General features: G+C 43.0%; 1 protein-coding gene across 4 annotated transcripts in view; it reads left to right on the forward strand.

Moving 5' to 3' along the window:
• Window positions 1-799: 799 nt before the first annotated feature.
• Window positions 800-14,768, forward strand: part of asap2a (ArfGAP with SH3 domain, ankyrin repeat and PH domain 2a) — a 62,247-nt gene continuing 48,278 nt past the window's right edge. For 3 of the 4 annotated variants that reach the window (XM_035382501.1, XM_035382510.1, XM_035382517.1), the window contains exon 1: window positions 801-1,418. In XM_035382501.1, coding sequence (XP_035238392.1) covers window positions 1,293-1,418 — 126 coding nt within the window. In that variant the 5' untranslated portion in view covers window positions 801-1,292. Of the gene's footprint in view, window positions 1,419-14,768 lie in introns of all 4 variants that reach the window. The other variant, XM_035382492.1, reaches the window with a different exon arrangement.

Genomic DNA, 14,768 nt, shown 5'->3' on the forward strand with positions numbered 1-14,768 from the left:
AATCATGAAATATTTCAAAGAAATATATACTTATTTTTCCAATCAATATATATATATATATATATATATATATTTTTACCATTGAAAAGCACAATATCCAGGAACTGAGACCGAACTACGGGTGTGTTTTTCTGAATGAACAGAGGGCAGGGATGACATCTGCTAAGTTAGGCCTTGTCTGGCGCCATAACTGCCATATTGTAACTGTACCATTGTTAGCGGTGAGAGTGCATATAGATATTGCATACAAGATTTATGATGTTTGAAATCACTGAATTTTCTCCAAGTATTAATTTTTCTGATAGAATTCAAAGATCTCTTCGCCGTCAATAACGGGCTATTTTTAACAGCCGTTTTGAATCATTAATAATGATGTCCCTCCAATACACAACTGATCTTTCTTGATATGACGGTTTATCATCTGATTGAAGGGATCTTCGGACAACCTGTGTAGTTGTTACGTCACGAAGTGGTCTATGGTAGCGGACGTGAAGGATGAACAAGTTCGAGGATAGATGATTTCCCCCATAATTCTATACTCTGACGAATCAGTATGACCGGAAAGCATTATGACTGTAGTTCTCTGGCACAGCGCAGGACAAATTATAAAAGTTATCTGTAAAAAAGAGTGTGATTACAACAGTCGATTGTAATCACTTGAGACGTCCGTAACTACGATCTCCACCTTAAAAACAGATGCTCAGTGTCCTGAAAAGAGGCCACGCCTTACACAAATTCCAATTGGATCTAATCTAACTGCGCTTATTCCATTGGCTAAGGACTTGTCCATTGAATCCCCCCTCCAGTTTTACTTTGTCAGTTTATGCGCTTCCATTGAAATCTCTTATTTCTCAGGGCTGCGAACTTTATATAGCCCGTTCAAGCGCATCGCACGGTGCCCAAACAAGAGGAGAGATCCCGGCGGTTCGGAAAAAAATAAAACATTGGGAAAGGAAATTCTCATCTCTCCGGATGTTACAGTAGTTTGGATGCGATCCTCCAAGTTGAAGGAGAGGGTACAGTGCTGTATTCCTGCAGCAGAAACGGGAGAACCACACTAATAGAACCGAACTGGCTAGACTTGTGTAGCTACTCGCTGGGAATTGGTATTATTCAGTGATTCCGGCAGTTTGGTAGGAGCAGTGCGTATCCAGCAATGGTTGCCTTGGAACGATTTCATCAGAGTGTTCCAGTTTGAACTTTTCTCACCTTGGCTGTCAACGTATTCTAAAGCAGCAAACTAAACATCCAAGGAACATACTGTGAATTAATTTTAAAAGGGAGTTTTAAAAATGCCTGACCAGATTACAGTGTCGGAATTCGTGGCCGAGACTAATGAAGATTATAAAGCGCCCACTGCCTCAAACTTCACCACCCGTATGTCTCACTGTAGAAACACAGTGGCTGGTTTGGAAGAGGTGAGTTTCGTTCAGAATTACACTATGAGTTTCGTTCAGAATTACACTATATGTAAATCCAGTCCGTTGCTTTATAAGATCTGCATTACCCCCTGCTGCTTTCGTCGTGAACTAGTCTACTAAAAGAACGAAGTCTAGTTCATCAAACAAGTGTGCCGATCGATAAATAATGCGTATCTCCATAGATTGATGGGTAGCAGCTACCTGCTATAATTTGCCTATGAGAGTTTTTGTGTGAAGTCGTTTACATAAACAGGTTTATACCCCGGACCGATAGCTCCACTCGCTATGCCCGCATCACTGCAAAGCAGAGGGAAACTGTCCTTTGTTGACATCGCAGAGTTGCTTCACCATTGAAACCGTTTTAAGACTCGATATCGGAAGCCGATTAGTAAAACTGCTTGTTCGCTAGCTAACGTAGACTACATTGTTTAGACAGCTATACAAGTTCTATAATATTTCCAAACCAAGGGCCATTATAGAAACTTCTGTTTGGAATTGGAAATCATTCATTTTCTTCCGGTAGTTTAGCTTTCCACCGTATTATTCTTGATTACAAAGACAAGCATTCGTGCAGAGGCTAGCTGCTAGCTAAATGCCATAGGCTATAATGGGATAGTTCGCCAGTAGGCTACCTGCCTATATCGCAGTCACTCTTTGTCTTCACAGTTGCATCCGCAAAGGCTTTCAGATAATTGACCAAATTGCTTATAACATTATACTTGTGTTTTTGACGCAACATTGAGCACATTTATGCTATTTTCGCTGTTGCACAAGCAAAATATTTCCATTTTGTTAAATTAAAGCTTTCCACACATATGTCTACTGTATCCTTTCTCTGCCGACCGACGGCTCCAGGGAGTTGAGCCTCGCCCTGTCAAATGATATAAATAGCTTCCCTACATCCCAGCCGGTACTCTAGTTCTAGTTCCACGTGCGATACAAATTAATCCTATTGACATTATTTAATTGAAGACCATTTTATTGTATGTATTGCTGTGTATATTAATTACACACTGCTTATTTCTTCATGGTAGGCTATTCAATACTGTAGATTTTAACTTTCATTGGTTTATTCACGTGTACATTTAACGAAAGCAGTAGAGAAGAAAGGAATTTTGTATGTTACCCTAAATGAATGAAAACATGTTGTAGGCATACACTGGATATCCTCAGTAGTTTTGTGCTATCATTATTTGTAGCATTAATAACCATATCAGCTCAGGAAGATCTTTAATAATGCGGTGTTGTCATTTTACTATACGTATTGGTGACGTTATCATTATCTTCATCAATTTATGTTCATTATTTGCGGTTTTAGTTCCCGGGGCAATATCACATATGGCAGCATGAGCCGATTTTCTAGCAATTAATTAAATTAATATAGAGTTTAACATCGGATTTTTTTCACACTGTAGATAGTGATGTTGACTGCTTTCACTGATCATGATGGGGGCAGTAGCCAATATTTTGGTGTTTGGATCTACCTGCCATTGCACATGAGGCACTTCTTCAGTGCATTGGTCAACTGATAAAAATACCATTTCACATATTATGCACTGTATTTTTTAAATGAAGAATGCACTGGTCACTTTTTTGTCCATTACATGGAGTTCATTTTGCGATAGGATATACTTGGCCTCATTGAACTAGTGGCAAACGTTTCCTGCTAATGACCTGATTTCATAGGTATTTATCTTTACAAGTTCAACACAAGAGACTCAAATAATACCAGCTGAAACAACTCTGCAATTGCTTTTTGGTTTGATGTATTGAGCGATTATTAATGTATCTGAGCCTATCGTATGAACAAAGATATTTGTTTCCATGTTTCATGAATTGTTAGGTATTATCTGTTTTGGGGGGAGCAGCCTATCCTGCAACCCAGATGAGTTTACCATCTGGTCATTGTGGGGCTTGTTGGTAGAGGTGTGGCATATTGTGTGTGAAATGCCCGCCTGCTTGCTGTGTTTGACTGACAGGTCCCCAATATTGAAAGGTGGCATTTTGTAGACACTACAAGATCTGTCACTTCCCAGATCTTCAAGCTTGCTGCCGTAAACTCTACAGTCATTTGGAAAGTGCTTTTGTAGGGTGCAGGCCAGAGGGTGTCACGTCGCTGCTGTGGTTCTCACGAGGAAGCAAGCCAGCTGCTCGGACACAGGCCAGTGGACGAAACTCAGTCACTCGGAGCAGAGATGAGCGGGGGAAAATATGTGGCCAGACTGGTTCTTGTAGCTGCGTCCTCTCCAGTTCGTCGCGGGAAAACACAGGGCCGATTGTTGTGAAGGAAAAGTCCCGTGTCTGTTGGCCCAATTAGACGATGTGACTTTGGGAACTAGCACTTCCACACTTCCACATATTGTGTTGAGGCAGCTGCCCTGAATTAGAGCGGCCTACGCAGTCGGAATTGCATGCACGAGTCACCAGTCGCAGTCCCAGTGTACGTGACGCTGCTTGGCTTTTGATTATTGAATTATGTGCGTATAACTACAGTAGGCTTACCCATGATAATGATGACTTTGTATTTTGAGTGAGTATGTGAGGCTGCATTCTGAACGTTAATTGAAGAGCTGATATTCATAAAAATGGTTTCGTTTTACGATTGCGATATTTATTGGCAGCATCTTACCGGACGACATGCTCCAGTGCTGTGTGACCAGCCTTCAAAGACATAGTCATTATATGATTGGTTTGAAGCTTTCTGGGGACATAGTGTCACCTGATGCTGCATGTGATAGCCCACCTCAGCTCAAAGTGAGGGGAGTATGCAGTATGGAAAGTTCAGGGAAGATAATGTTTTAGAACAGGTGGAAGCCTTGGAAAGTGCACTACCCATTTGGTTTAACTACATTCAGCTCCTGTCATCAGTGAGCTCTACATTACAGTAAGTAAGGAGAACTGCTGCAGTTCATCAGAGTTTGTGATTTCATGAATTAAGGACAGCATATATTGATTATATGAAAAAAATAAAATTCTGGGAAATTGTAAGGTTGTATGTTGCATGCTCTAAGCCTGGCAAAGGCCATTAAATTTGATGACCTGCCTTTGTATTCCAACTAAATAGCCTACGTCTTTTAAAAATGCTAGTATTTTTGGTATAGTATATTGTTTTCTGATTCAGATGTGTTAAATGTCGGTTGACTTACATTTAATGTAGTCAGAACTGGAACTGTGATGAAAACATATTGTGTCTACATCCCACTTTGCTCAGTTTGAGAGGTGGGTGTTGTAAAATCACACAAAATTAGACACGCGCCAGCATTCTGGCAAAGTACTGCACTGTCTTCCGTGGAGTGTGAGTGCAGACAAGCATGCGTTGTCTGAAGCCTGTGGAGTCACCGACGCTTCTTATCATACGGCAGTTAGCAAGTTGGGCTTGCACAGACGCAAGCTGGAGTAGGTGACTTAGTTAATGCACTCGTCTTAACTACTGCTTGTATTTTTGCATAGACTGCGTTGTTGCTGTTCTCATTTGTGTTAGTGTTAACCAGTTTAACCTACAGGGTCCAAGTTGAACTATGTGGTTGTTCCCTGGACTTGGAACGGTACTTCTTTCTAGGGTTTTCGACACACTTGTTCCTGGTTATGGTTATACACTTTGTTGTACGTCGCTCTGGATAAGAGCGTCTGCCAAATGCCTGTAATGTAATGTAATGTGATGGAGGAAGACTTTTCACATGCAGCTCAACAGCTGTGGCTGCCCGGTTGCCAGTGGGGGCCTGGTGGTCTCTAGTGACCAAGGAGACGCTGTAATCCTTGGCCAAGCTGAAACCCTCCCCTCCCCGGGCAACATCCCTGACATGGTGTAGATTTGATACCTGACTTTGGGGGCCATGCGTGTGCTAGAAATCTGCTTTAATGAGATGAGCCACCCAACAACCCTGATGGGTGTTTTTCACATGATGTTTCAAAAGGTTTAAAGAGTAGCCTAAGTAATGTCAGGATGTAAGGATTCATTTAGAAATATAATCATACCTGATTTATTAATGTTGTTTGTTTAAAGAACAGAGCAGTTAACTTAAGTAATTGCCTCCTGCTTTTGTCTGCAATATTTTAGACATATGAAGTGAATAAAAGGAATGAATGTAAGAATTTAGAGGTTGGCAACAACTTTAAATAATTTACAAAGCATTTAGACTACTTATTAAAAGGCTATTCAGCTGTTAACAGTAGCCTATAATTTCCCAATATAATGCTATAGGTTACAAAATATACACACAGATGCTTTTTAAAATATGTCTGTGATTTGGGGGAAATTAATTATTTATATGTGTTTAATAATTATTAACACTGAAAAACACAATAAAAAATCGTCACATTTTAGGATCCACAGCAAATGGTCGCAAACAATTTTTTGCTGCCTTGTTAACTTGGACTTTATTATACTATCAGAACAGCTGCACATGTGTAGGTTAATCAACAAAAAAAGAAAAATAAAGACAGTGATTGTATCACAAAAATTGTACATAACTGAACAGTTTCCTGGTCTCATTATATAGACAATTTTCAATTAAATGGTGTGGTTGGACTATTCTGACAACTTGCATGCCATGCAAGCATAAAGAAAAACCCCATAGGAACAATTAGAAATAGGCTATTCCTCTGCTGTATTTGTAATTTTATGCTACTGAATTTTAGACACTGAGAAGATGCACACACAACACAGCTTTTATAGAGAATTCAGTAGTTTCCACTCAAATGCTAGTTCATGGTCAAAGAGGTGGCTGTACTTGCTACTGTACTCCAATCATATGTAGCCCAAGATGTAGATCACTGGTCGAAAAATCAGAGATTTTGGCCCTGAGACCTTCCTTAGAGTTCCTTGAAAAATCTGGCTAGAATTTATCTAATCAATCCAGATAAATGACTCAGCAGTTTTTATTAAATCTTGTCAAAGGGTGGAATGAATCATGGGTAGAACAGCAACTTGTGCTTTGTGCTGAGCAGAAAACGTACTCGGTTGAGAGATTAAGAGAGCAATGCAATTAGTGGCAGATCTGTCCAGAGGGCACCAAGTCAGTGTGAGCCAAGCTGTGAGATCTGTTCCAATACCCAGTAATGAAGAGTTACAAAGGAGAGACATCGCTCCCGCCTGTACAGTGCACAAGTACACACAATTACACACAATGTAATTTAGCACCACAAGCATGCATACTCACAAGCGCCGCAATCCTGACGGAACCCACAATGAGAGAGAATGAGAGAGACATTGTATTATGCTTTCATTTAGGGCCTATATTTATTTATTTGCTTTTGCAATGCAAATGTACTATATTACTGTTGTATTGCCAATGGTGTTCATTGAAATTCAGTTCAGCTGAATTTTAGTGTTACCATAGCAGTCACACACAATATTGAGTTGCCTCAGAAATATGGTACAGTACAATATTAGAACAAGAATGTACCTATGTACACAGACATGCTGTAAGAAAATTGCAGTATCTGAATAAGACAGTTGTTGTTGGTCCTTTGCATTATCAGCTAATTGCTAATGGTTGACACTATAACCAGCTTAGGGCCAGGACTGAATTGTATGTGCTTCAGAGCTCTCTCCATTTGATGTGATATTGACATGGTTCGGATTATGTGGTTGATACTGATGTGAGTTGTGCTCCTCCCTCAGTTTTGGCAGTGAGTATGTGCCAAAGAAATGCGTGCAGCTGTTTGTCACTCCTTTTCGCTCAGGATTACACCAGCTGAACGCCACTTCAGCTGAGGACTGCGGAACTAGCACAATAAGACGACAGCCACGTCACCAACCAATAAAACCTACTGTAACGAATAGCCTACTGTGAACAAATGAGGCAGAAGTCACTGTGGCATAATGAGACAGAGAATACCCTGTCAACAGGAACGCCTGTTCCCTTCCTGGGTGACGCTTTGACCAATTATGCGCTGCCCCGTGGGGCTCCTAGTCACAGTTAGCAGGATGAGGGGATCTGAAGCGTAAAGAACATCGCTGCACAAAGAACTAGTTCCTCAGTTGGACTGCACAACACTAGAGGCCCAAACGATAACTCGAACCAGTTGGCTGAATACTGGAAGAAGGAGAATTAGGCTAAAAATGAATATGCTTTTTTAAAAATATGAGGTTCTTATGATATATATCAAGTACTTGTGTGATGGGCTGTTCTCAATTAGGCATTTAGGCATAGAATTGGACAAAACTGCACTGTACTGGTGACCAGCTAGAACGTTTCAGGGAAATGCAAAAGGCTGTTGGAAAAAACCGATATGATCACAAAGAACTGGACCTCCTTTGCCTAAGCCAGTCAGCTATATGCACCAGAACTGGTTCAGTCTTACAAATGACACTGTAATGTTTCAGCCAAGAACACAGTATTAATTTGTCACCTGTTACAGTGTTAAGAAGTAATGAGTAGGCAGGTTAGTGTGGCACAGTGGGTAAGGAACTGCGCTTGTAACCGAAAGGTCGCAGGTTCGATTCCCGGGTAAGGACACTGCCGTTGTACCCTTGAGCAAGGTATTTAACCTGCATTGCTTCAGTATATATCCAGCTGTATAAAATGGATACAATGTAAAGTGCTATGTAAAAAGTTGTGTAAGTCGCTCAGGATAAGAGCGTCTGCTAAATGCCTGTAATGTAATGTAATGTAATGTTAAATTAAGGAAGGCACAGAATCGCAGGAATCTACCTAAAGTATACAGTGTAATGTAAGATTTGTGCATGGTGATTATTTGATTGATTAGGAATTGATTGAAATTCAAATTGCTCTCTTTCGTCAAATCATCTTCCATGGGAAATGTTTCTAATTGTTGTCTAGTTTTGTTGGAGGATCTCTATTTTCACCTGGTTTTCAAGGTACTTTCCTTTAAAAACGTGTGTTGGTAGCTATATGTTATTACTTCAACTTTATGAGTAAAAGGAAACTTATTCAATACAATTTTGTTTCTAGTATTAGAAATCCCCTCCTCTCTAACTAAATCTTGAGCTCAGATGAATGTTGTAGAGCTTGCACATCTTGTGGAGTCTTTGCAAATGGCAGTGAAATAGGTCTCCAACTTTTTTTGCATTTGATAGAACTGTAGTCTCCACGGAGTGATGTCATAGTCTTGCCGACACCCACACCATGCTATGCTGTGTCCCACTGCGCTTTTTGCGGTCATCGCCTCTGCTGTGTGACATCATTGTTGGTATCTCTTAGTATACATATTTTTCCCTTGTGTGCTGGAGATCATCACAGTGTTTGTGTAAATATGTAGTGAAGGAGAACAGTCCAGTACATTAAATCAGTTTTTACAAGGCACCAAGGTTTCTGTTTTTTGTTATATTAGTGCATTACATTAATTTAGCAAACGCACTTATCTTGGGCAACTTACAATGACGTGAGCAACCAGGAATCTTGTGATGTTTTCATCAACAAAGTCACATTTAAGGCATAGAAATTCTGTTTTCACAACAATCCCATAATTAACCTTTTAAAAATTTACAGTCGGTCGTAACATAAAATGAAGATCGTTTAAGGAACTTTGAAGATTATTTAAGGAACCGCTGTAGATAAGCTCATGGAAAGTTACTTTATGTACGGAGACCTCACCAAGACGGGAGGAATACCTAGTGCTGTCTGTCCAGCTAACTCCTAGCAGCTGTCCTGGGATTTCATCTTGAGGGGCTCCCTCAGCCCAGACATCTGGCCTCCGCTTCGTTTATAGTGTCCTTTTGGTGCCAGGAGAGGAATAAAGGGGGCAGAGATCAATGGTCCTGATTTATCAGCGTGTTTTAGCTACAGCGCTGTGTTTCATTCACTAATAGCTGTTGTTCAGTGATAAATCCACTTCCCAGCAGCGGTAGCCTGTCGGGTCATTACACAGTTCTACAGCTTGCTGGGAGTGAAAACGCGTATTTTGCAAACGCAAGATAACATTAAAAAGAAAAAAAAAAACATTAAAAGCCACGGAGGAGATGAGCAGCGCTGGGTCGAGCTGAACAGCCGTTCTGAGACTTCGAACAGGAAAGCCGCCTTGCAGCCGCTCGCTAAGCACTGCGGAGAGTGTTAGCGAGCGGCGTGCTGACGGTGGACCAGCGCGACCACACGGTGTTTAGCCATGCGGTTGCATTCTAATGGGGTGAGGGGGCGGAGGGGAGTGTGGATGGTGGGGACAGGAGCCATGACTTTGCATTTTGGTGTTATTGTGTTGAGGGGCAGTGGTGGGAGGGAAACGGCCCTCCCTTTTGTGCGTCCTGCTGGAGTTACTCAGTAAATCAGGCCTCTCTTTCACAAGAGCATGCCCGCGGTCTGGCGGGCCTGAACGTACCCCATAGTTCAGCTGGGATGCCCCGTCTGAGGAGGGTTGGGGGGGTCTCAGGGGAACCGGTCGCATTTGTCTGGGCCAACTCCACTATCCGTTTCCCACTTTGGCAGATGTTACGGATATTTTTAAGTTGGTTAAGGCAGCCCAGCATCCTTAAAATTCTACCATCCCTGATGTTTTTAATCTGGCACAACCAAATTTCGCTCATGATTGGAATTTCAGAAATGCGTAGTATCTGGCAGCTGTGATTCTGCTCGGGGATTATTGGGAGATATTCGGGGTATCTCCATGGCATTCCTAGTATCTCTGTACAGCATTAGGCGTCATGTGGTTGTGGCCTCAAAATGTCCTCCAGTGGGACTCAGATGTACTGTACACGGCTTACAATCTGACATCAGCGGTTGCGAAATAAATGTGTCTGTGCACGTGTATTAAATAACTGTGTGTGTGTGTGTGTGTGTGGCAATGTTACAGAACAGACAAATTTGGCTGACATGGGTCTTTGGGCAGTCTGAACTAGAGAGTTCTATTCTAAAGTTCTGCATGACGGAATTGCCCCACTTGACGTTTCTATGGAAACTGGCTTTCATTGCCAGTCCAGGATTCCCTGGCCTGTTGCTAAGGGTGGGTGAGAAGTCGGGGAGTCTGACTGTAGGCTCATTGACTTGCCGCCGGAACCTAATATTGTATTGTTTTCCATATTAGAACATTATAGCGCAATTTAGGGATGAGCCCCTGGGTTGATTTCTGAGAATGCTGATGGACAGAATAGGATGATAGGCTAGAAATCACAGAGCCTGGGCAATGACACATAAGGTGGGGGGGGGGGGGGGGGGGGGGGGGGCTGCATGGAAGATTGAGACACCGTTGACTGTGTGGAATGTGGTTATGTGGAAGGCATGTGACCCCCACCCCCCTGCCCGTCTTCTGGGACGTCCCCACCCCGATGACACGGTGGCCATTGTTGTCATTAGCCACGAGAATGCTGCGGCGAGCAGCTGCACATGCGGACAGGTGGGAGGGGAGAAAGTTTGAACAGGTGCTGATTGAATTGGAGCGCCCTTTCTCATGGCTCCTCACTGCAAAGATGGGGTCCCTCCCTCTAAAAGGAGATTACGGTGCTTACTGTGGTGCTTGTCCGTAAGTGAAATGGTTTTGCACCCTTACAACCCCCCCCCCCCCAAACTCCTCCTCCTCCACAGGGTGTTGGACCAAAAAGCAGGAGATGAGGAACTAATTGCCTCACCCCCCCCCCCCTTTTTTCTATTCTGGCTGGTTTGTTAAACTGGAGGGGTTATGGGCCATTTGCTCTCTGAGGCGTTTAACCCTTTAATGGCTGTCATTTGTCCTTTTGTTTTGGTTTAACTGGTTCCTCCACCCACGACGGCGGGAAGCCATGTTAGACAAACGTGGGAGTGGGAGTGGTAGTGGGAGTGGGGGAGGGGGGGGAGGAAGTTTTAAAAATGCATCGCTGCAGCTGAAAGACTTTTCTGTGATGTACATCGGCAATTTGAATCAGTTGTTACTGAAGTATATCTAGTGTGTCTAATTGCTTTGAATATATCTGAAACAATAGTTTATTTTGTAGTTTATAAATAGTATTTATTGAGCGTAAATAATAAATTGTATGTCGGGTTCACACTTTTCAGTGGATTATGTTCACTGATGCCTGACTGAAAATGCCACTGAGCACATCTATACGCTCTCTCTCCATTTCATCAATGTGTCCTTGAGTTTCTTTCTGCAGATGTTTGAATGTAGAATCGGACAGTATACTCTGCCTCTAGAAAGGCTTTATTTATTTCAAAGCTCTCAGAAACTTTTAAACCGCTTAAAGAGTTTTATTTGTTCCACAAGACTTATCCTGAGGGCATTTAGGCTATGTCTCAGTGGTCTTTAAAGAAGGTTAACGTAATATCAAAAGGAACTGACCTTCAAAAGATTCACTGAGACTTCAAAAGCACTTAGCAACACTTCTGACAAACGGGGGAATTGGGGGGTAATACTGTGTTATTGGATTGTGAGTCTTGGGGGTGGGGTGTTATGTGTTGTTGAAAGGCATCTCAGCTAAACAGGGACACTCACAGGCTTCTATCCTCTGTGGCGTTTAATGGGGACATGAAGCATTCGGTAATATGACTCTAGTTAATTTGCTTTTTACCTGAGATAAGATATGAGCCCTGCATTCAAATCTGAAATTGACCGGTATTTGCTAATAATACAAAGGTACCTTTGTTTGCAGCGACTTGCACTGGGGCACAGCCATCTTGGAACAGCTAGGTTGTGATGTCACTGTTGATTTGTCTCGAGGTGAGCAGCAAATGAACCAGAGTCAGATTACCGAATGCTTCGCTTCCCCTTTCAGGAGGGGGGGACATTTTGCTGGTCACATGAGAATCAGGGGCTGTTGTAAGAGGAATCCTGTCAGAAAGGCGGGAAGTGAATCTCTTTAATTGGATGGTTGCAAGGCATTGATTGGAAGAGGTCAGGTTTAGGTTGGTCGTAAGGCATTGATTGGGCGAGGTCAGGACTGGGCAGAACTGGGTGTGAGTCATTGATCAGGGGAAGCCAGGAACCCCCCTCCCCCCCCCATTTCTGTCATTAAGCAAGTACTGGTGAGACCTGTTGTCATGGCAGCTGGAGCAGATCATTTGGGACAAGCTGTTTTTTTAAAGGTATTGTTCGCTCGCGAGCAGCACCTCTCACTTAATGAACTCCTTCATTGATTTATTTATTTTTGCCTCCTTTGAGAATCAGGGGGCTCTTTGAGGGTTCAGTGCGACTATTATAGATCCAGCTTCTCGACACGAGTTTAATCAATTTTAGGGGGGATTTCTCTCATTGAGCACTGAGCCACAGGATGGGGACGTAGCCTTTATAAAATAACCAGTGAATTGACTAGTTCTCAACAATGTTTATTTTTATTTTTACGGCACGGTCTTGTAATGACCAATATCATTTGTCCTTTTGTAGGTTAACACCAACTTTGATACCTTGGTTGGAAACGGGATTCAGAAACGTGTCTCATACGTTGCTCTGTGACGATGTGTGGTCAATAGCGCCTCACATTTAATTTCCTGCATTTCGTGCTTGGTTTCCTGCCACTCCGGGGTGATTCCACAGGCTTTTCAGGCTGTCTTTAGAAGTTAATTAAACCCTGAGACATGAACTCCCAGTTTTGTAGTGTTTTGGTTTTTTTTGGCTCGGAGAGAGAGAGGGTGGGTAGCCGCGCTTCTATTTTCAGCAGGGCTGGATTTTTAACATATCCGCGAAGCCTGTAAACCTCGGTCTGCTGCAGTTTCTCCCCTGCTATGTACGTCATGCCGGGCGGCTGGTGAAAATGGGCGGCGTACCATGGGAACCCTGGACGCCTTAAAGGAGCTCTAAGACTTCTTTCATCTCAAGGGTGTCTGGTGCCTTTTCTATGAGTTCTTTGATATAGTTTGAACATAGTTATTTAAGATGCAATATAAAACCAGTACGCACCACAGGAGAAAGTATTGATGTAGTACACACATGTGTACCTGGCAAGTTTATAAATGTACAGCTTGCCCAAGCCAGCTTCTTCCCTCGGTTTTATGTTGTAGCAGAAGCCATGGTTTATGATGTCGGCTCAGAGAGTGGCTCAGCCCACACAGTGGGCTTCACATCACCCGGCTCAGCCATACATGTGGTCCCCATTTCCTCAGCCCCGCCCACGCACAATTTTCATTGGCTCCCTGCTGTTTATAAGTTCCACAGCACACGCCAAAGTTTTAATCATAAGCCCTTTTCATATCGAGGACCCCAAAACACACCGGGGATTTGGCGTCTATAACACGTAGGCCTGTCTGGTAACCTTTAATGCTAGAAGCTGTTGCCATTTGAAAGGTGGTGTGGGAATGTTACCATTTAGCCTACATTGTACTCAGTACAGCATGCATGTCCCATTTGTGTATTACAACAGTTTATGCTCAAAGCGTCTCTGTCAGTTCTTTATCTCTGTCAGTTATAAAGTATGTTTATTATTTTAGTCTAATGTGAACCTAATCCTATGAGGCAGCTATTGATGATCTCTGAGGTAACTGCTCCCCTCAAGTGGAGTTAGGCTAATCAGCGGGGGCTGCATGTATGGACAGGCGCTGTCCTGTACAGCGCCCACACTGAAGGAAGTGAGATCACTTGTTTGAATAACTGCCATGGGGTTTGAGGTCGTCCCGGCAGGAAGTTGACCTGTCCGGTGATATAAGCCGGCCAAGTGCAGGGAACAGGAAGAGCTACTCTCCTTCCTCTGACTTTTAGTTTCCTTCTAAAGGAGGTCTAGTGTTCTCCATGAACCCTACCCCACAGAGCGATTAGCAGGTTCTGCCTGGTGTCCCTGACGTGGCTCAGAGGAATAAATGGGCTTGAGCTCGGAGACGGAGAACCGCGAGGCCCTTTCAGACTGAGCAGTTCTAGCGTGCACCGCTGGCTCAGTCTGTGTTGACCATTTTGATGTTAAATTTTTTCTGCGGTATGCATACGAGGTTAAGTGGCGGAGTTGACTGTTTTTATTATACATGTCTCATGTTTCCTCCCTTCTGTTTTCCTTTTTAATGGGGAATCTGAGCTGTGAAAGAATGTGTGGTCTTTATTAACATACTCAGTCAGTGGGCAGTGTTGGGGCTCACTCATGGGTTGCCAGATCAACATGGTTTTCCTGTCTCATTCTGATATCTGTTACTTTTTGGATTTCTGGCGTAAACACCTTGTTTCCACGATTCATTCAGCCGGCTGACTGGCTGGCTCTGTGGTTTCTCATTTTGAAATTAATATGATGACAGGAGAGGGTTAGAAGTGCTAAAGAAGATGTTCAGTTAGAGTAGTGCAAATGTGGTCCATTCGTCTTCATGGCAGCGAAAGCTGCCTGTTCCCTGTGCGTCTGTGAGGCGTTCTGTTGTGTAAATGTGTGGAACACATGGCTGGCAGTCATCTCTGTCTGAGCCAGTGCGGAGGGCCGTGGGCACCATTTTGGGAAGCGTATGGGTACAGTTTTAGGGCTGCGGTGGTGGTCACGTGCGTATGTTTCAGTCAGGAAGTGTATGGTGTTTATCC

The sequence above is a fragment of the Anguilla anguilla genome, chromosome 1 (genome assembly GCF_013347855.1).
Source record: "Anguilla anguilla isolate fAngAng1 chromosome 1, fAngAng1.pri, whole genome shotgun sequence".
NCBI classification, from domain to species: Eukaryota; Metazoa; Chordata; class Actinopteri; order Anguilliformes; family Anguillidae; genus Anguilla; species Anguilla anguilla.